The sequence below is a fragment of the Ascaphus truei genome, chromosome 8, assembly GCF_040206685.1.
Source record: "Ascaphus truei isolate aAscTru1 chromosome 8, aAscTru1.hap1, whole genome shotgun sequence".
Classification (NCBI taxonomy): Eukaryota; Metazoa; Chordata; class Amphibia; order Anura; family Ascaphidae; genus Ascaphus; species Ascaphus truei.
Window position 1 is genome coordinate 28,326,763 of NC_134490.1, and position 23,477 is coordinate 28,350,239.

General features: G+C 42.8%; 1 protein-coding gene and 1 long non-coding RNA gene across 3 annotated transcripts in view; one reads left to right on the top strand and one right to left on the bottom strand.

Annotated features, from left to right (window-relative positions):
* Positions 1-7,080, bottom strand: part of LOC142501293 (uncharacterized) — a 67,562-nt gene extending 60,482 nt beyond the window's left edge. For both annotated transcript variants that reach the window (XR_012803459.1, XR_012803458.1), the window contains exons 1-2: positions 6,965-7,080; positions 6,483-6,677 (exon numbers count right to left, since the gene is read on the bottom strand). This is a non-coding gene — a long non-coding RNA (uncharacterized LOC142501293). The remainder of the gene's footprint in view (positions 1-6,482; positions 6,678-6,964) is intronic.
* ALOX5 (arachidonate 5-lipoxygenase) overlaps positions 1-23,477 on the top strand; it is a 51,418-nt gene that overhangs the window by 20,206 nt on the left and 7,735 nt on the right. The window contains exons 5-9 of the mRNA XM_075611017.1: positions 8,170-8,276; positions 9,434-9,606; positions 15,123-15,269; positions 19,449-19,652; positions 23,369-23,455. Of these exons, the coding sequence (XP_075467132.1) occupies positions 8,170-8,276; positions 9,434-9,606; positions 15,123-15,269; positions 19,449-19,652; positions 23,369-23,455 (718 nt within the window). The remainder of the gene's footprint in view (positions 1-8,169; positions 8,277-9,433; positions 9,607-15,122; positions 15,270-19,448; positions 19,653-23,368; positions 23,456-23,477) is intronic.

Below are 23,477 nucleotides of genomic sequence, written 5' to 3' on the forward strand. Positions count from 1 at the left end.
AAGTTTTTTTGGTTTTACACGCCTGGTTGGAGAGTTTTTTCAGTGGAGCAGTGACCGCCGTCTGTTCACCATTTGCTTACTTATTGTATAGAATGGTACAACAGAAGCAGCACATAAAAATGTGAAATGCCCACACTGGTGGAAAGGAACCGTAAACCCCCACCCCCACATTCACCCTTCCCATCCCCACCACCCTCCCCCCTCCTGTCCCCCTCCCCATCCCCACCCACCCATCCCCCCACCCATCCACCCCTTCCCCCACCCATCCCCTTCCCCACCGGTACTATATAAAAGTTGTGAACTAAACGCAATGTGACATATGCAACTATGCCTTCCATTGGAATAGAATCCAGGGGACGCAAGGGTTTATAAGAAAACAAAAGGTGCCTTGGCTGATTGCCAGATAACATAGTATATACTTATAGCAAGGAGTGGTACAATAGATGCAGCATATAAAAATGTGAAAGGCCTATATTGTTGGAAAGGTTCCATCAACCCCCCCCCCTCCCCACCCACCACTATCCCCCCACCCCCCTCCCCCCCTCCCCCACCCCCACCCCCCCCTCCCATCCCACCACCCCACCACCCCCCCCCACCCCCCTCCCCCCCACCCCCCCCCTCCCCACCCACCACCCAACCACCCCCCCACCCCCCCACCCCATCCCCCCCCCCCACCCCATCCCCCCCCCCACCCTATCCCCCCCCCACCCCATCCCCCCCCTCCCCACCCCCTTCCCACCCAGAGGAAGCAAACCCACAGAGGAAAGCTGAAACTGCTTGGGCAGAAAATCAAAATGTGCACAATGGGGCTGTGGTGTAATGCTAAATAATAGATGCTATACAAAAATGCAAAATGTTTAAACTGCCAGAATCACACCTTCACCTCTCCTATCTTCCCTCACCTGTGGATTGAGGATCAACATAAAAAAGGGGTTAAGTAATTTCTATAGAGGGTTTGGACCCCTCAGACGTCCAACGGTGGACTGACCCGGAACCACCCCAGAAGGGCTCTTATAGCCCAAATGCCGGCTGTTTTTAAAGCTGGCAAAAGTTTGTTGAAGCCTTTTCAAGGCCTCGTTACAACCTATTTCTATCAGCTGACCCTGTCCCAGCTGATCTTCACCCTACCCATGTTGACCCTCCCCCACGTCCTTTCCCCTCAGCTTAAAATAGCTACTTTAGCCAAAAAAAATTCGCAGCCCCCACACCTACAGAGATATAAGCTAGACTTGGACTCACTGAATCAGGGCCTCTCAAATGGGAAAGATGAGGCCTCACGGTACCATCCAAAAAAGAACCCAAATGGCTAGCCAAACCACAATTAAATTCACCTCACTCAATGTGAAGGGCCTCCAGAATAACCGAAAAAGGAGGTTAGCACTCCAAGATATGAAAAGATCAGGGGGGGACATCGTATTTCTACAGGAGACCCACTTTACATCACAAGACCCCCCAAATTTATTCAAAAAAGTGTTCCCAATGTGTTTTTTCGCATCATTTACTAGTAAAAAAAGGGTTGTAGCTGTCCTGATCAGACAGGGCACCCCATTCAATCATATCAAAACAACGGCGGACCCAGAGGGTAGATTTCTAGTGGTATATGGCTCCTTAGCGGGCTCAGCGATCGCTCTTATCAATGTATATGCCCCAAACGAGAATCAAACCGAATTCCTAAAGAAAGTACTCGAGGGCATAGACCCGGGATATCTGTCATCGATGATAGTGGGAGGGGACCTAAACATGGTCCTCAACCCTACCGAGGACAGATCGACCACAATGGGCCCCCCCCATACAACCACCTCCCAGATCACAGGGAAAAGGTTTAGGGGAATCTTGAGCGAGTTCTCACTGGTGGACATCTGGAGAACCCAACACCAGGGCCAGAGAGACTATACATTCTACTCAGCACCTCACCAGACCTACTCTCGAATAGACCACTTTCTGGCCACAAAAAATGTGGTGGCGGCAACAACTGACTCCGACATAGGACCGATCACATGGTCTGATCATGCCCCGATTACCATAACATTGACAACACCCTTTGAAAAGACAATAAATTACTCATGGAGGCTAAATGACTCACTACTCAACCATCCTGAGATAGAAAGAGAGATCAGAACTGCCATTCGAGACTACTTTTTTTTTAACTCAGGATCCGTATCCTCACCAGCAATCCTGTGGGAAGCCCATAAGGCAACCATTAGAGGGAAATTTATCTCCATAGCATCCCACAGGAAAAAAGCCCGCCAAAAACTATTAAAGGAGCTCACGGATGATATCAAAATAATAGAACAAACTCATAAAGCTAACCCCTCAAAAAAAATATATAAAACATTGACAACAGCTAGAGCAAAACTTAGACAAATCCAGCTGGAGGATGTTGAGAAAGCCCTCAAATGGACCAACCAACAATATTATGATAAAGGGAACAAGGCAGACAGACTTCTAGCGACTAAATTAAGAGGGGTGCATAAACGGTCCCAAATCACGGCGATCAAGAGTAGGTCTGGAGAGATACAACATAGTGACAATAAAATAGCAGCCGAATTCACAAAATTTTACACCGACCTTTATAATTTAAGATCCAAAAAGGGCCGCCCCGAATCAGTAGCATCCGAATTAATAGCACATTACTTAGATAAGTGTCAGCTCCCCACACTAACGGAGGAGGAAAACACAGTCCTCAATGCTGAGATTTCAAAAGAGGAACTGGAAGAGGCGGTTAAATCATTAAAAATCACTAAGTCTCCTGGCCCAGATGGCTTCACTAATGTCTACTATAAGAGATTCTTGCCAGTAATATCCACGCATCTTCTAAGAACATTTAACGATTTTATGGAAGGAAATCAAATCCCTACGTCAATGTCCCTGGCCACCCTGGCCATAATACACAAAGAAGGCAGGGACCCGATGCAATGTGGAAGCTACCGTCCAATCTCCCTGCTTAACTGTGATCTCAAACTATATAGCAAAATACTCGCAAATAGATTGAATCCCATTTTACCAAGATTAATAGATAAAGACCAAGTGGGATTCGTAGCAGGTAGACAGGCCTCGGACAATACCCGAAAGATAATTGACATTATTGAACATGTCCATCTCACAGGGACCAAAGCACTACTCCTTAGCCTGGACGCAGAGAAGGCGTTCGATAGAATAGACTGGCTATTCATGGACCATGTTATGCGCAAATTCGGCTTCAAAGACGCATATCTAGAAGGAGTCCGTAGATTATATCAAAATCCATCTGCAACAGTAAAACTACCAGGGGGCAGTAACCAGAGATTTGAGATTACTAATGGAACTCGACAGGGATGCCCCCTATCTCCTCTCCTCTTTGCATTAACCATAGAACCCCTAGCAGCGGCAATAAGAACAAATAGAGACATCAAAGGAATAGAAATTGGACACAGGCAGCACAAAATATCACTATTCGCAGATGATGTCATTTTAACCCTGACGCAACCCCAAACATCCCTACCTAACCTCCAAAAAGAACTCCGAGATTTTGGAGACATATCAGGCTATAAAATCAATAGCGATAAATCGGAAGCACTAAATTTAAGCCTGCCAGAGCCAGAGGTGAAACTCCTCAAATTAAACTTTAATTACCATTGGAGCTCCTCGAGTATCAAGTATCTGGGAGTAAAGATAGCGAGAAACTACCAATCCCTATATCAACAAAATTATCCGACCTTGTTTCGGAAAATTAAACAAGACCTAGCAAAATGGGGAGGATATCAAATATCATGGATCGGGAGAATGATCTCGGTTAAAATGAACATACTCCCCAGATTATTATACTATTTCCAGACACTCCCGATCCACATCCCTGGCTCAGAATTAAAAAACATACAAAAACTAATCTTCCACTTCATTTGGCAGGGTAAGAAACCCAGAACCGCTAGAACAGTTCTTCTGGCATCAAGGGGTAGAGGAGGACTTGGTGTCCCAGACATCACCAAATACTACCTAGCCGCACAACTGCGACAGGTGGTAGTCTGGAATGCCAACTCAAACCAATACTGTTGGCTAGATATAGAATCATACTACGCCGGGACGCCTTCACTACCAGCTTGCCTTTGGTCCCTGAGCAGGGAAGACATGCAGAATAGTAAATTTAAATTAGGCCCAATGAGACACACATGGGAGATCTGGACGAGATGCAAATATAAATTCAAGCTCACATCGCCCCAATCCCAACTCATACCAATTCACAAAAATCCGAAATTCCCTCCTGGTTGTGAGCCCAGACAATTGGATCAATTCAAAGCAAAAAATATTAGAGCGATCGCTGACCTCTTGAGCATTGGAGAATTCCTGAGCTATCAAAATCTACAAACCAAATATGAAATAGCAAGATTGGACGTGTTCAAGTATCTACAAATTCGGCATTTTATTCGAACCTTATCCCCAACGTTGAAATTTCCCCCTCTCACAGTTTTTGAGCGGCTCTGTCGAGAAACAGGCCACCAGAAAGGTCTTATAACACAAATTTACGCAGTATTGGAAAGGGCCATAGAAGCCCCCACCCATGACTATATGCTGCATTGGGCAGCAGAATTGGGAATAGTTATAGACCGAGAGGACTGGGAAAGAATTTGGGAGAATGCATCAGGAACCTCCATATGTACCACAATCAAAGAAAATATATATAAAATACTGTTCCGCTGGTATCTTACTCCAGTTAGAATAAACCAAATCTACCCCCAGGCGTCCGATCTATGCTGGAGAGGTTGCGGTCAAAAGGGGGACATGGCACACATTTGGTGGACATGTCCGGAAATTCAAAAATACTGGGGAACCACTCAAAAATTAATAGAAGAGGTCACCGGCCTCAAAATCCCTGTTGACCCGCTGACCTACCTGTTGGCCAGGCCCTTAGAAAATGTGGACCGACCAACAAGTAAATTAATCTCCTTCATCCTAACAGCGGCTAGATGTGCAGTGGCAGCCGCCTGGAAGAAAGTGTCTCCCCCCTCAAAACAAACGATAAAAAATAGGATACAAGAGGTAATGAATATGGAAAAATTATCGGCATTTCTGAAAAGATCCACGGACTCCTTTAATAAAACATGGGACCCGTGGCTAACCCATATGGCACCCCCGCGTCCCTAACCCAAAAATAAAAAGTAAAAAGAACGAGTCCAGAAACTCCAATAGAAATATTCTGAGGATGTGATGAGCAACAGGTATCCCCCCCCTCCTTCCCCCTCCTTCCCCCTCCCCCCTCCCCACCTTCCCTTCTCTCTCTTTCCACACTCTTACCCTCTGTTTCCATACTCGCACCCCCCTTACAACCCCAGGAGGGTCAGGGGGGCGATGAGCTTTCCTCTTTCTTTCTGGTTTCTTTAACCAAAAAATGGAGAAAACTTGTATTAGGCTGTATTAACATGTATGACATGTACAATGTGAAATAAGTATTTGCCTAATAAAAAATTTTGGAAAAAAAAAAATACAGGGTTCTCAATTCTTCCTCAAGATCCCCCCCCCCCCCCCCCCAAACAGTTCAGGTTTTCAGGATATCCCAGCTTCAGCACAGGCTCTGAACCAGTGATTGAGCCACCTGTGCTGAAGCAGGGATATCCTGAAAACCTGACCTGTTGGGGGGGTCTTGGGGACAGGAATTGAGAACCCCTACTTCAATACATAATACATCAACACATTAGGCAGCAGGCACTCAGTCATTCAGTTCCAATATTCTTTCATACAATATATCACAGCAAACTTTTCCACCCCAGCTGGGTCCTTCATCAGAGTCATAACTACCTTGATCCTTACCAAGAAGTTCACCACCCCACCCCCCCAGCATTGCTGCGCATTCAAATACATATTCAATAAGTGAGTCTAAGGAAGTGCGATGTTACCATTACAATTTTGTTCTGAAGCAAGAGAACCCGGTTCCATCCTAGTGTCCGCTGATTGTGAACATGGACAAGTCACTTTATCTCCTTGTGCCACAGTCACTAGAAATTAGTTCTAAAGGGCAGAGAGCCGAGTCTGCAAAATTCTACATACAGCACCGCAGAAACTGCAATACTATATAAGGAAATAAATATTGAATGTCATATTATAATATAGGTTTTTTTTTAATTGAACACGTAACCCCTAGCATGCCAGACACCACCAACACATTGCACAGGCCCATCTGTCACTCAAGGGGTTAATGCATTGCAGGGCACAACAGCAGTATAGAGGTTAGAAATGTCTCTCTGCATAGGAGTGACTGGACTTCCCTGTGTCTTAACTAAAGATTAGACTAAAGATTAGATCTGAAAAACGCGCTGTTTCCAAATAATGAGTCTTCCTGCTAATTTATTATGTTACAATGGCCGATTTCCTATACATGTGTGGGGTTCTGTGGTCTGTGGAACATTGATTTCAGATGTACAGTAATATCCTAACGTTCTAGACAAACTTTACACAACATTATAAATCAACTAGTAGATACATTTGCTGAAATTGTGTATTTGCCTACTCACCATTACGGAAAGTCAAAACTTCCTCAATTAAACTCCAGTGTTGTAATACAGTATGCAACTCTGCATTCAGCAAGATATTTACAGTTGAAGTTGAGGTCTATTGCATCAGGATTCTAAGTATTGTACTTCTAATACTTTAGAGATTGCAGTATGATCCTCACCTTGTCTTGTTTTAACCAAATCTGGCAAATGTAGCTAGTAAAAGTAAAAAATACAAGTGAACAAATTAGTGATATATGCACTCTAGCGCCGGATCCATATTCAGAATAGTCAGAAATAATCAAAGGCACAGGATATGGGGCTAGTAACAATGAACAGTGAGTCAAAAAACAACTCCCAGGTGGTGTGGAGTTCTTAAAAAGAGACAAAATGACCCTGAAGGTAGAGAGAAAGGGGGTGTAAACCCACTCCTTAAACCTAATTGGGATAGTCCCAGAACCACTATTGAACCACATGAATTGATTAAGTGTAAATATACTCACATATCTAAAATGCCTCCATTCTGTGCCTTTGGCGAAGCGTGCTACTAATAGTAGAGTGAAGATAAATAAAATTCGAGGTAAGGCGCACAGCCAAGAGAGTGGGTCAAAAATAGTATAAAAAATACAGCTTTATTGTCCATTTCAAAACAGAGGTATAACAGGGCTGTTATACCTCCGTTTTTAAATGGACAAATAAACCTGTATTTTTTATACTATTTTTGACCCACTCTCTTGGATATGCGCTATACCTCCAATTTTATTTAAAAATACAAGTGAGACTGCGCTGATAGGGATTCCACTGAAGATCCAAGCGAAGGTCCCGCTCACTCCCGTGATCCACAGGGGCCAGTAAAGTACATATAAACACAAAAAAAAGAGAGAGAGAGAGAGAAGTGCAAGAAAAAAATACATCAATTACTCAATAGCAACTTTATGTATTTAAATATAAAAAATGCAGCACTTACATTAAATGAAAGAGCTACATCAAAAACAGCACGTCCCCACACCACTCCATCCACTAGACGTTTAAAACTGTACCTCAGTAGTGGGTGTGAGGTTAGCCCCTCGAATCGGGATCGGTTTGGAGGGGCTAACTAACACCCAAGTACAGTAAATACGAACACTACTTATTTTACTGTCCTCTGCTAATGAAAAAGTTGAAACAAAGATTTCGATGTTTTGGTTCCTATGGAGATAAAGAAAGTGGGAACTTTGAATGTGGAAGTAGTGTTTCCTCTACCCTAAGACCACTGTGTCATTGTCATGTCATTACCCAGAATCCCTGGCTGTAGTGGAAGCATTGTTTGCTAAGCAATAATGGGGAAAAACAGGGTTGCAGATGAATACACAAGCGATAATTTAATTTACTATTATTTTGGAATGAATTACAAAATGTTACATCATATTATATGACCTGGTTTAACTGAGTTTAGGGAATCTCCCTTAATGAGTTTGTGATCTGTAATGATAACGGATGTATATTATCTACATCTATCCGCACTCTATTTTTCATTTTCCTCTTCATTCAGGATTGGCACGTTACCCTTCCATCCCACTTATTTTCCATTGTTATTCTTTTTATAAAAAGTACAAAATCAACAGATTTAAAGAAAACCAACAACCACTGTTATAACAGTTGCTATGTCATGATTTGTAAAAATTATTTTGCCATATGTTGTTTTCAAACATATTTTCTTATCTCACAGGATGGAAAACCTCTTTGTAAACAGTTTTATGCACATGTTCCAATCGTCTTGGAGTGACTTTGCCGATTTTGAAAAAATCTTTGTCAGAATCAGTAATACAATTTCAGGTTTGTTTGCAGAGTTTGTTTCATATTAAATAAGTAACACTTGCAATCTTAAAACAGGTCAAACATTCTTATGTTTTTCAGATGACTCTTTGTGTTTGAAACATATTTTATTGGGAACTTTAACCCATAATTTACATTTAAAAAGTAATACCCCATTAACACATTGTACTTTCAAGTTTTATGTTAAATGTATATACTTTATTAACCCATCAAGTTGAGGATTTTTTTTTTGTCCATTAATTATTATTTTTCTTTCATTTTTTTGTGCATGTAATGGAATTATTTAGCATTCTTTAAGTACTCTTAAAATAATAACAAGCATGTGCTTCAGGAGTCATTTTTTCAGATGGCCACGTAAGGGGCCTCTATTTCAAGAAATTGGGGACCCTTGAACCCTGATCTTCAGTAAGGTTTTAAAGCCTTTTAAGAAACTCTGTAAGCAGATTTCTCAACATTATGTTGATGAAAAACTGAGAAGCTACCTAGATACTTCAAGGAGATTCCTCAAAGTGTTGGACCCTCTGAGTTGAACCAGCTCAGTAGGAGTAGGTCTGACCTCACTTGACCAGTATAGCCACTTACCATGAACGATTATGATATCCAATCAATGCTACTGTAAGTCTACGGGTTTATATTGTGCAAATGTACAAGGAGATATGTCAGTGTATCTGTCAGTGTACTGTATATGTCAGTAATCAATTACTTAAATTGTGTGTATGGTATTTGTATTCTTCAGTGCCATCCCTTCTGTTATACTGTATAGGCTGTAAAATCTTTAAATATATATATATATATATATATATATATATATATATATATATATATATATATATATATATATATATATATATATATATATATATATAATTATAATATAATACTGTGTATATAAACATGCATCATAACTATCCTAGAATGCATTAAACCCATAACACCATGTATACAAGAACAACTCTCTAAGCATTATGCTACATCTCTTGCTTATTGTCTAGTAACAAAGTAAAATACACTATTGTATATTAACCTTACCGATTGCAATCTATATTTCTATACTGAGATATGTATTATAAAACCATAAATATAAAATGTAACGATTTTGTACATTTATGTATGTCCATAGTCAAAACTTCTAAAGTGAGCTAATATTTTCCTTGTAGAATATGTGATGCAACACTGGCAAGAAGACTTTATGTTCGGATACCAGTTTCTCAATGGCTGCAACCCAGTTTTGATTACAAAATGCAAAGAAATACCATCAAATTTTCCAGTAACAAACGAAATGGTAAAATATAGCCTGGAACGGAAAGTATCCCTGGAAGAAGAAATAGAGGTATGTATAAGAATTACCATTGTATTTTACATTAGGCTAATTAGCAGAATATTTCCACAAGACCCAGCTACAGTATTGTGCTTCTTTTATATTTTTCTTAGTGTCAACGTGACATGAATCCTCAATTGCCCCTTTGCCTTGTGGCAATACCACCCCACATGCCTCTCATCTTTCACACCTACACACAAAGACACAACAGTGGGTGAAAAAACCAGCCACAGCATTTTATTCACAATTGTACAAGTTAAAGAGACCTTGCCATCCCAACATACATCTAGAGTGCTAGACAAACTCATGACATGGCCAACATTCCACCACCAGATGCTGCCATTCACTAGTGAGCAATAGCCCTACCTCTTGTTTCATGGCAGGACAGCACCAAACACTAAGGCTACGGCTCCAGTGCTCCCTGCTGCACGCGCGCCTGGCGGCGTGCGCACAGACTACAGCCGCGATCTGCGGTCTGTAGGGGAGCTATGGGATGCGCGGGGGGGCACAGCCATTATGGGGACGCAGCCATGGTGGGGCATATCTGTCCTTCCATTGGCTGTCTGCCGAGCACGTGACCGCAGCATGGGAAGAAAAAAATCTTGTCTTCCCTGCCAGTGTACGCGTCACAGCGCTTTGCGCGCCCACACACACATGGTCACTGGGGTCTGCCCCATAGAGGGCTATGCTGTGGTGTGTGTGGAGCCCGGGCCGCAGCAGCCACTGGGGACCTGGCCTTAGGCTCAGCTGTAGCATCACCTCACCCACCATGAGAAGATACTGTACAACCTGTGCTCACCATTGGGCAATAACAGTGCATCCCCCTCCATGAGAGGGCAGCAGCAAGCTCTGTCACTTAGCAAGGACAGTGAAAGTCCCTTTCCCAGTCCACCAAGTGGAAACAGAGGAAAGCCTCCTTTCTCCATCGCTGAATTAAACTTCAGTGCATTACTCTGGCAAGGTCTTTCCACGGCTGTAACAAAATAAAACAAAACACAGATTACCAAACACCCAGCATTTTCTTTCATTTTGTTTTCTCATTGGAAATTGGAACATTATTATCATTTATTTGCAAACCACAAACATATTCTGCAGCGCGGTACAGGGTTGTGTTTATTACATAAAGAGAATGGCATAACAAATAAGGAACAACAGGCACAAACAGATACAAAGGGTAATGAAGGCCCTATCTGTGAGCGCTTACATTCTAGAGGGAATAAGGGCAATGTTTAAACAAAAGGTAAAGTGGCTGCTCATTGTGGGGACGAAGTAGGAACATCGCCATTAATCTTGAATTACATAACATACAAAGGAAGTAGCATGGCTGCAACAGGTTCCTAGTTTCATTAAAACATTACCACTTCCTGCCTAATCCATTATTTTAGAAGCGGGTGGGAGGGTGTGACCACTTCCTTAGATCGAGGAACATTATAATATTTGCTTCCTCAAATCTCACTTTGCATTCGTGCCCTATTCCTTTCCCACGACCTTCTTCTGACTTACTGTACCCCATGCTCACCACTTCCACGGCCATTTCTGATCTACACTTTATTTCCTCTTAAACATACTTCTTTCTGGCCTGGCTATAGGTTATATGTCAATAGCTCCAATGATTTCTATAATGTTATTCAAACTACATATGTTTATATTGTGTTAAGGTTATATGTATGGTGAAAGAATATGAATGTGTTTTGAAATGGCTATACAGTACACTGTAGATACAGATTATGATCTATCATAGAACCTTTGTAAAAAAAAAATCACGGCCCTACAGTATCTTCTACCATTTTTTTAATATGTAACATTAAAATCAAGTATTTCCATCCTATTTATAGGATATCAGTGATATTATGCTTATCTATTTCAAGCTCAAAATGTGTACTGCTCTATTGAATTGTTGTGTACGCAAAATGTTACTGGCTCGGATGCCATTATCATTTTTAGAAACCAAGAACATCTCCTATAGTCCACTGGGAAAATATCTCCTACTATTGCATTTATCAAGTTAATTAAAAGATAAAGGGCCTCATGCAGAGAGCAGCGCTATTTCAAATCTCGCCATTTTTTGGGGAAATTCGCGCAGAAAACTGCCGAAAATGGCGAGTTACGGAAAACGCGCCATTTTTTTTTTATTTTTCAAAATCTCGCCGCGCGGCTGGCGAGAACCTACATCTCGCCAGTTTTAAAATTCTCCTAATTCAGAGAGCCGCGAACGGCATCTATCGGCTGTTCGCGCCAAGAAAATGGCGCGATTTTCTACTATTTGTCTCGCCAAGAAAAGTTGGCAAGTAGATGGAGCTCGCCGCCTATTGGAAAGGGAAAAAAATGCGCGATTTTTTTTTAACACATTTCTGCAGCGCGCATCTCTCCAATTCTAACTCGCCACACGCATTAATGCCAAACATTGCAGAATTCGCACATTTCTGCATATGGAGAATAAAACTCTCCAAAAAAGCTACTTTTTATTAAACTCGCCAATTTTTAAATTCGCTGCTCTCTGCATGAGGCCCAAAGTCATCTATTAGTCTAAAAAAAAAAAACAGCAATTGCCGCTGCTCATATTTTACACCAACTGATAAAGAAAAACAACTTGAGTCAACAGTGATCATAACATGGTCTCATTTGAAATAAATGATCAAAAAACAGATTACTTGGGTTCAACAAAGACGTTAAACTTTAGAAAGGCAGATTTTAATAAACTGAGGACTTATCTGCAAGAAATACACTGGGATGATGCTTTGCAGGGAAAAATGTAGAAGATAAATGGGCAGTCTTTAAAACATTGTTAGAAAAGCACACGTACTGTATCAATAGGTCAAAACCAATGTGGCTAATTAAACAGGTAGGGGAGGAAATGGAAAAGAGGAAGGCGTTTAGATTCTTGAAGTCAGAAGGGACGGAGGCATTGTATCAGAATTATAAGGAATGTAACAAAAATTGCAAAAAGGCAATCAAATGAGCAAAAATGGATAATGGAAAAATGATTGCAATAGAAAGGAAGATCAACCCTAAAAAGTTATTTAAGTACCTTAATGACAAAAAAATGAGAAAAGAAAATATAGGACCTTTTCAGTTTGAGATGTGCAGGCAGATTATTTGAGATAAGGAAAAAACAGAGGTATTAAACAAATTCTCTGCCTCTGTGTTTACCAGGGAAGAATTAACTTCAATAGTAGTGCCGCAGGAGGAAACCATAACCTCCATATTAATGAACAATTGGTTAACTGAGGAAGAAGTTCATAGGCGGCTTGAAAAAAATTAAAGTAAATAAGGCACCTGGCCCCGATGGCATACATCCAAGAGTTCTCAAGGAGTTAAGACTGGCGTAAAGTAGATGTGGTGCCTATATTTAAAAAGTGAGCTAGATCACAACCAGGGAATTACAGACCTGTAAGCCTGACTTCAATAGTGGGGAAACTACTTGAAGGTTTAACATGGGATAATATTCGGGAATACATAATGGAAAACAAAATTATTAGTAATAGTCAGCATGGAAGGTACAGTATATGAAATGAGATGATTATATAAATTGGAAATACTGGGTCATATTGTCTATCACAGGGGTGCTCAACTCCAGTCCTCAATGCTCCCCCACCTCGTCAGGTTTTCAGGATATCCCTGCTTCAGCACAGATGGTTCAATCAGAGGCTCAGTGAAAGACTGAGCCTCTGATTGAGCCACCAGTGCTGAACAGGGACTGATTGAGCCACCTGTGCTGAAGCTGGGATATCCTGAAAACCTGACCAGGTGAGTGGTGCTTGAGGACTGGAGTTGAGCTCCCTAGTGTCAGTATGTGCTCATAAATACTCACACTATCTGTGACACACGCACATACTGACATTAGCAAGCATGCACTTAAGGTTTTTACCAGTCTGTACTACTGTGATATAATCAGCTCCTGCTTTTCTACTTCCATTGACTGTAGTCTTTAGATATTTACTAGTATGGTTTGCATTTAATATGGGTGCCTCCCTGCTTGTCAAACTCCCACTTTCCCCACACTCCACCTCCATGACCCAAAGCTATTTCCCTATTCCTATCCATTCTCCCTCCCCTCTCCATCCTAGTTTAAAGGAGATCTTCGCATACATTGCTGTGACTCGCCTGCTCCTGAAGATGTACTGAAGCTTTCTGTAACATATATCAAAACATATATTAACATATGTCAAATACTTACTGATTATTTCATGACAGGATTTATTTATTTCCCCGAGCAGTATCATGCTCACTTACCTTTAGCAGACTCTCAATTGAGAACTTCTGGTAACTAATTCCCATTTTCCAGACAGATGTAATTCTTCGTTACTTCCTACTGTGTCAGTATGAGCATTCAACTGCCTCCTAGTCCTGACATGTGTTTACTTTGTCTCATCACATTATTTATTCATATGGTGGCATATTTTCCTTTACCTTTCAAATGAGTATATTTTCAGTCACTTTTGGAAGTGTCACTATAACTATCCAATTATTTCCTGACAAGTATTTTCCTCTTAACACCGGATTCACGATTTTTCCTTCAACAAAGATGATTTTAGTCACTTTCTAAAGTGTCAGTGTGAGTGTCCGGTGACCTCCTGACAGGTACTTCCCCTTAACACAGGATTTATGGGGACTTTTCCATTTAACAATGGTGATTTTAGTCGCGTTTTGCGGTGTCAGACTGCACATCAAACGACCTCCTGACGGGTATTTCCTCATAGATACTTTTCCTCCGAACGAAAGTGATTGTAACCACTCTTTGCAATGTCAGGGGAGCATTAAACAACCTCCAGACAGGTATTCCCCTTTAACTTAACAATAATAGTGACTTTTCCTTCAAACAGAGGTGAATTTAGTCACTTTTTGAAGTATCTCAGAGGTAGAGAAGAAATCAAACGGTCTTATTTTCCTTCTGTTCCTATTATTTGTACTGGTGCAGCGAGTGGGTTTAGGTGAAAACACCACATGCTGCAGTGACCGTTATAAACACGTCCTCCATGTTTCGTGCTGAAGAGAAGGCCCCTTGTGCACGGCACTAGGCGCCCTCCTGGTCACATGGTCAGTGTTACCTGCAGATTCTCTGCAGTGATGCTTCCATCTCCCACAACGGGTGGCAATTCTCCCGGAGAACAAAGACAGCCTGGAGTAGAACACAAGATGCCAGCTTTGATGATGCAGGAGTTACAGGGGGAAGATGCAGGAGATACAGGGGGAAGATGCAGGAGATACAGGGGGAAGATGCAGGAGATACAGGGGGATGATGCAGGCGATACAGGGAAGTGCGGTGGAGTATATAGCACCTGGAACTGAGAACTTTCTAGCTCAGGGGTGGGCAACTCCAGTCCGCAAGGGCCACCAACAGGTCAGGTTTTAAGGATATGCCTACTTCAGCACAGGTGGCTCACTATATATAGTGTTCTGGTGGAGAGATGATATACACTTTGGTTCCATGTCTGTATATTTTGTTTACTCCGTTAGTATAGGAATTGGCTATATATTGCTCTGTGATGCCGTCGGAATGGTAAATCTCACTTATTTTATTTTTGCAGCTGGGAAATATCTTTATCGTGGACTACAAAATTCTTGATGGTATCTCTGCGAACGCAACAGATCCATGTACGATCCAGTACCTGGCTTCCCCCATCTGTTTATTGTACAACAACATTGAGAACAAGATAGTTCCCCTCGCTATACAGGTATTGAGTTTGCAATTGCTGCAGTCCAATTTATTCTAAGGATGGGAATGTTTGCGGGTTCAAAGTGGATTCGGCTTTCGACTCGACCTTCGAGTTGATAAGTTTGAGAATTCTGCGTTGGATATGAATTTCAGAACAAATGTTTAAATCCATGTGACATAGGAGTTTAAAGCCAAAAAAAGGATCATCCTCCGATTCATTTTTTGATTGGTTTCACTTTGATGGGGGGGAGGGGGAGTCCGTACTTGTTTTTATAAAATGGCTAGACATGTTGCAAGAAAAAAATGGCTTTTTTTTTGTTGTTGTAGTCCAAAAAATGATTGACCAAATTAAAAAAAAAATAATCATGGAGGATGTACCATCTTTTTAATTTATTTATTTTTGAGCAAAATTGCCATTTAAGGATTAATTTACAAATTCAGCCTAATAAATGTGTCTGTTACAAAATACCCCTCCCCCTTAAACTTTAGCCTATAATTAATCGATGGTGTTTTTATACAATAAATCCAGTCTATTTACAAGTCACCAGGCTAAAAAAAATATAGCAGAATGGTGTATAGCAACAGATTTAACAGAGTTTTATTTCTGTGGTGACTTGTTCTATTTGTATGCCTCAACTGTGCATCATTGCTGAAAAATAAGACTTAGCACCATAGTTTCTTATCAGTACTTGTTTTCCTCTTGTAATAATAATAATAATTGTTTAGTTTTACGTAGCGCTTGACAGAGACATTTTGCTGACACCGTCCCTGCCCCATAGAGCTTACAATCTATGTTTTTTGGTGCATGAAACACAGGGAGATAAAGGGTCTTGCCCAAGGTCACAAGGAGCCAACACAAGGAATTGAACCAAGTTCCGCTGCTTCAAACTCAGTGCCAGTCAGTGTCTTTACTCACCGAGCCGCTCCTTCTCAGTATTGTATTGTATTGTATGTCTTTATTTATATAGCGCCATAAATGTACATAGCGCTTCACAGTAGTAATACATGTGGTAATCAAATAAATAACAGATAATATAAATAACAGATCATGGGAATAAGTGCTTTAGACATTAAAGTAACATTAAGGAAGAGGAGTCCCTGCCCCGAGGAGCTTACAATCTAATTGGTAGGTAGGGAGAACGTACAGAGACAGCAGGAGGGAGTTCTGGTAAGTGCGTCTGCAGGGGGCCAAGCTTTATGTATCATGTGTTCAGAATATCTGCAGTGCTATTCATATGCTTCTTTAAGCAAGTGTGTCTTAAGGTGGGTCTTAAAGGTGGATAGAGAGGGCTAGTCGGGTACTGAGGGGAAGGGCATTCCAGAGGTGTGGTGCAGTCAGTGAAAAAGGTTTAAGGCGGGAGAGGGGTTTAGATACAAAGGGGGTAGAAAGAAGACATCCTTGAGCAGAACGCAAGAGTCGGGGTGGTGCATAGCGAGAAATTAGGGCTGAGATGTAAGGAGAGGCAGAAGAGTGTAAAGCTTTAAAAGTGAGGAGAAGAATGGAGTGTGAGATGCGGGATTTGATCGGAAGCCAGGAGAGGGATTTCATGAGAGGAGAAGCCGGGAGAGGGATTTCATGAGAGGAGATGCTGAGACAGATCTAGGAAAGAGTAGAGTGATTCTGGCAGCAGCATTTAGGATAGATTGTAGGGGAGACAGGTGAGATGCAGGAAGGCCGGACAGCATGAGGTTACAGTAATCAAGACGGGAGAGAATGAGGGCCTGAGTCAGAGTTTTAGCAGTCAAGCAACAGAGGAAAGGGCTTATCTTTGCTATATTGCGGAGGAAAAGCGACAAGTTTTGGAAATGTTTTGAATGTGAGGGGCGAATGTGAGAGAGGAGTCGAGTGTGACCCCTAGGCAGCGTGCTTGGGCTTCTGGGTGAATGATCGTAGTTCCAACAGTAATGTGGAAGGAGGTAGTAGGGCCAGGTTTGGGAGGAAGTATGAGGAGCTCTGTTTTAGCCATGTTGAGTTTAAAGCGGCGGAGGGCCATCCAGGATGATATAGCAGAGAGCCATTTAGAAACTTTGGTTTGTACAGCAGGTGTAAGGTCGGGTGTTGAAAAGTATATTTGTGTGTCGTCAGCATAGAAGTGATATTTAAACCCAAAAGATGTTATTAGGTCACCTAGAGAGAGTGTGTACAGAGAAAAGAGAAGAGGTCCCAGGACAGTGCCCTGGGGTACCCTCACAGAGAGATCAATAGGGGAGGAGGAGGTGTTAGCAGAAGAGACACTGAAAGTACGATGGGAGAGGTAGGATGAGATCCAGGATAGAGCTTTGTTCCGAATACCAAGAGTATGGAGAATATGAAGGAGAAGAGGGTGGTCCACGGTGTCAAATGCTGCAGAGAGGTCAAGTAATATGAGCAGAGTGTAATGACCTCTGTCTTTGGCAGCATGGAGGTCTCCCGTTATTTTAGTGAGGGCTGTTTCCGTGGAGTGAGCAGTGCGGAAGCCAGATTGTAGAGGGTCTAGGAGAGAATAGGTGTTGAGAAAATGGAGCAAGCGAGAGAATACAAGACGTTCAAGGAGTTTAGAGGCAAAAGGCAGGAGGGAGACAGGTCGATAGTTAGAAAGACAGGTAGGGTCAAGCTCGCTGTTTTTGAGTAACGGTATGACTGTTGCATGTTTGAAGGAGGATGGAAAGGTTCCAGAGCAGAGGGAGGAGTTAAAAATGTGTGTGAGCGTAGGGATTATAGTAGGAGCAAGAGGTTTTAGGAGATGGGAGGGAATGGGGTCAAGAGGGCAAGTGGTAGAGGGAGAAGAGGCGATCAACAGCGACACATCCTCCTCTGAGACAGTGGAAAAAGAGTCAAGGAAGGCAGGAGGAAAGTTAGGAAGAGGTGTAGGATGGGAGGAAGAAACAGAGGGGATGTTCTGCCGTATGGATTCCACCTTTTCCTTAAAAGAGTCTGCAAAGTCCTGAGCGGAGATGGAGGAAGGAGAGGCAGCTGAGGGTGGTTTGAGTAGAGTATCAAAGACAGAGAACAGTCGGCATGGGTTAGACTTGTGCATGTTGATTAGTGCAGAAAAGTAGGCTTGTTTAGCTTGCGAGAGGGCAGAGTTGAAACAGGATAGCATAAATTTGTAGTGAAGGAAGTCTGCGAGAGTGTGCAGCATTCGTGTGTGGGAATTTAGCCAGGGTCTAGGGTTAGAAGGGCGAGGGCGGCAGAGAGAAAGCGGGGCATGTAGATCAAGCGACGAGGACAAGACAGAGTTGTAGTTCCTGACCAGGTTGTCAGGGTCTGTAGCAGAGCTGAGAGAGGAGAGGGAGGAGCGTAAAGTGGACTCAAAGTCAGACAAGTAAATAGAGCGCAGGTTTCTGCAGAACCGGGGGGGTAGATGGAGGTGGAGAAGGGGAGAAGCGAGATAGAGAATGAGATGAGGTGATGGTCAGAGAGAGGAAAAGGGGAAATGGAGAAATCGGAGAGAGAGAAGTTTTTAGTGAAAACCAGGTCTAAGTAGTGGCCATCCTTGTGGGTGCTGGCTGCAGTCCACTGTTGAAGGCCAAAAGAAGAGGTTAGAGAAAGAAAGCGGGAAGCCCAAGGGAGAGACGGGTCATCAATGTGGCAGTTGAAGTCCCACAGGGGAGTCTGATGAGAGAAAGAAAGAGAGCCAGGATTCAAAGTGAGAGAAAGGCAGAAGGGGGATGAGTAGAGGTAGGTGGGCGATAGATGACCGCCACATGGACAGGGAGAGGAGAGAAGATCTGGACAGTGTGAGCCTCAAAGGAGGGAAAAGCAAGAGGTGGAGGAATAGGAAGGGTTCGGTAACGGCAGAGAGAGGAGAGCAGGAGCCCCACGCCTCCACCCCTGCCATCAGTGCGCGGAGTGTGGGAGAAGGAAAGGCCACCATAGGAGAGGGCATCTTCCAGAGCAGTGTCAGACTGAGTGAGCCAGGTCTCAGTTATAGCAAATAGGAGCAGAGAGTGAGAGAGAAAAAAGTCATGCACAGAGAGGAACTTGTTAGAAAGGGAGCGAGCATTCCAAAGGGCACAGGAGAAAGGGAGAGAGGAGGGAGGGTGGCAGGGGATGGGTATGAGGTTGGAGGGGTTGATACCAGAATGAGTAGAGGTTGCAATTGGCAGGCGAGGACGAGCGCATGTAGAAATAACGCAGGGACCAGGATTGGGAGAGATATCCCCAGATATCCCCAGTATTGTAATAATTATTAAAATATGTTCCTCTCCTTTGTAGATCAATCAAAACCCTGGACCTAAAAATCCAATATTTTTGCCAACCGATTCCCACCATGACTGGTTATTAGCGAAAATATGGGTCCGTTCATCAGATTTCCATATTCATCAAACTGTCAGTCATCTCCTGCGTACGCATCTTCTTTCCGAAGTTTTTGGAATTGCTATGTACCGGCAATTGCCTGCAGTTCATCCCATTTTTAAGGTAGCTTTTTAACTTTATATATTGCTGTTATACAGTATGTGACATATTAGCTGTATATACTGTGCATACACACTTGTGGCTTCAAATCCTGGCTCAACCACTAAGGCAGGGGTGGCCAACTCCAGTCCTCAAGGGCCACGTATAAGGGATATCCCTGCTTCAGCACAGGTGGCTCAATCAGTGGCTCAGTCTAAGACTGAGCCACCTGTGCTGAAGCAGGGAAATCCCTAATACCTGGCCTGTTGGGAGTTCTTGAGGACTGAAGTTGGCTACCCCTGCACTAACGAGAACCTGTCAATTCTATATACTCAAAAGCTGCTGTTCAGGCTGTTTTTTGGCCCCCAAATCCTCATTGAATTACCACGTTTGAGTATATTGCATTTACTAGAGATGGGCAAAACTGTCGAAATCTGATCAGCGGATTTTCAACATGGTTTTTGGATGAAATCTGATCCCCACACACTGAATTCTGCCTTTGGATTGGCCATTAAAAAGGCATTCATCCTGTTTTACTAGCGTCTCTCATTTTATCTAGATATCTATCTAGATATATCTCCCCTCAAGCTCCCTCCAAATAACATAGGAAGAGACACCTCTTCTCAAAAAGGAGTACACCTGAGGTACCTGGGAGATATGCAAGGTGTATTTAAATGACTAACATCCCACTCTTGACAAGTCTAAGGCACTTGGTAAGGAGCTGGGTATTGGTGTCAGGCCCAACAGGATCAAGGCAGCGGCTCTAGCAGTGTGAAAGTAGGCTATGGCTGAAGTTGTCACGACTGCACGTGCGCCGGAGCATCTGGCGGCATGTGCACCTGTTTCAGCCGCGACCTGTGGTCTGCGGCTGCGCTTGGAGAGCGGAGCAGGGGATCCTATGGGGGGCATGGCAGGGGTGCGGCGCCATGACATTACGCAGCTGGTTCTCCCTCATAGACTAAACAGCCGCCGTGACGTGGCCATCGCTCGGCCACCGTGCCAAGAGACAAAAATCTTGTCTTTTGGCCAAGGCGGTCACACATCGTGGCTTGTGCGCGCACGCACATGCCGACTGGGGCTTGCCTCATAGAGGGCTGTGTTTTTTGTGTGGCACGCACACCATAGCGCGCGCCGCAGTGGCCACTGGGGACTAGGCCTTAACCAGCTGATAGGTAGCACCACTGTCACAGCATACCTTTGAGCTGCTAACTGCAATGGAAATCCTTTTAGGAAGTGTGGGATGGGATTTATAATTTACTTTGTGAATGTCCTTTAAACTCAGGGAAGTGAACATCCATTACCTACAGTATTTAGGCAACGTCGTGTTAATTACCCTGATTTAACCGAGCTCTGTGGATCTGCCCCTTAGTTTTTCTCACTATATCCTACTACTTCATTTTTTCCCTTGTGAACCACGTATACATGTACAGAACAGTGTTTTGTGGGACTGCTGACATGGCTGACATCTTTCTAGTGAGAGAACCGAAGGAACAGATCCACAGAGCTCCGATAAAACAGAGCAAATGATGGGCATTTACCCTGAGTTTAACAGAGATTCAAAGTGCTAATGATAAATCCCATCCCACACTTACTAAAAGGATTTCTATAGTAATGACCAGCGCGAAAGTATGCTGTGACAGTGGTGCTACCAATCAGCTGGTTTCGCTCACTCTGCTAGAGCTGCTGCCTCGAATAGCAAAGGTTGTGGGTTCTAATCCTGTTGTGCCTGTTCCTCACACGGTGCCTTAGGGCTCAATTATAGCATATTCTGCGAGGCGGCAGCGCTATTCTGTGACGTCACCCAGTCCTGCCGCCGAGCAACATAGTGATTATACCAGGGAGCCAGTGGAGAGCAGGCAAGGAGGTGTGACGGAGGCGTGGCCGTGAGCGGTTCCAGCCAATGAGGGTGAACCGCTCACGTGACGTGGCCGTCGCCAGCCAAGAACAAATCTGCAGATCGTGCCAGGAGCCAGCCACCCTCCAACTCTACGCCGCAGCAGATGTGTGCTGCTATTGGGTTTTTTTAAAGTTGTTTATCAGGCGCACGGCGCCGCAACACCCACGGAACTGCACGCGGTTTCCTGTTTACTCACGGCCTTAAACATGTCAATATAGTTCTTATGGAAATCCTTTTTAGGAATTATGGGATGTGAATCATTTAAATACTTTGCTTATTTCATTAGCCTATATCCCAGGTACCTCAGGTGTCCCAGTTACACCAGAGGTCTCTCCCTATGTTATTGGGAGGGATGTTTCAGGGGACATATATACAACTTGAGAGAGACACTAATAAAGTAGGAGATGCACACGCACTATCCGCTGAGTGGATTAAAAGTGATCACATTCCATAGACAATTTCCCCCATCTCTAGAACTTGCTCCTAAAAACCGTACGTGATTTTGGGCACATCATTTTGTTGCCTCAATATGTAATTGAAGATAAAATGTATGTCTCAATGTTTCTCTCTTTCTAGACAGAACGTCAAGGAGCATGTTAGCAAGACTTCTGTTTAAATCTGTTTCCTTGTTTGGGTTTCTTTGGTAAATGGTCAGTTCTGCTTTTTCAAATTCATCCGTGTATTGCATTAGTTTGTGGTGGCTGTGTTATTCCAGCTGCAAAGATAAGTTAGTACTTTTTTATTTGGTCTCCCAGAATATATTCTCAAGACATGATTTTGAGAGCTTTTAAAGTACTACACAACATAAAGCATAACTAATATATTGAAGCAACAAACCATTTTTCTTCATTTTTGTTGTACTTATCTGAGTTGAGAGGTCCTGCCGAGCTGATATTTGTATTTTTTTTGTGCCCATGTTTGACACGCAAAAACTATTAATATGGCAACTGGGTCACCAATCTAAAGTCGCAAAGTCATCTCGCGATGATGTTGTTGCTTATTATTGGCAACTTGAGCAAGCCTCACCTCACAGCCATGTTGTGCCTGTAGCTCGGGAACCGGTGGGGACTCCCCTGGTTGAGATAAGTTAAACAAAAAGACTCACAAAAACAAATGAGGACAAAATCAGTTGTACAATGTATTTTGTTCTCCTACACATCTAAGGAAAAAAGTTTTACAGTTCTGTAAACTCATATATAAGATTATCGATCATTAAAAAAACAAACAAAAAACATTTAGAGCTCCTCACTAAACCATACAATGATTGTTAAACCATAAAGCAAACATAAAGGCTCTTCAAGCTTACTGTGAGTGACCAGTTATATATCTAATAATTTACAAACTCTTGGGTGTCTACGTATCAAGCAAAACTGTGGCATTTTCATTCTGCACCTATGTGCCAAAGCATGTTGCTCCAATATTTCCCCGTCTGCCCCAGCTTGCTCCTTGGGGGGATGCCTGTAGCAGGAGTCCGTGAGGAGTTACATGGTGCACAGAATATAATGAGATGTGTCACATTCTGCATCTCTTGGCCTTTTTATTTGCCAAATCAAAATCCTCCATATCTGAAGTGGCGTATGTCTAAAATTCTGCATCAGATGTAAGAAACCGTTCTTACAAATGCCGCAGCTCTGCTCCAAAACACGGAGCAGGGCATCAAAACACACTTTTCTTAACGTTGATGCATAGACCCTTTGATTCTTTAACCCCAAGCTCTAACATTATTTTAAATGGCATTGTAACAAGAATAATCAAGATGAGACGGTCTACTGTTGAATAATGAAACTACCCAATGACAAACGCAGTGATTGCAACATATCCTTTATTTTGCTATTTCTTCCAGCTCCTGGTGCCACATGTGCGATTCACCATAGCAATCAACACAAAAGCGCGAGAACAGCTCATATGTGAATGTGGCCTCTTTGACAAGGTTTGATGCCTTACCTACTGTA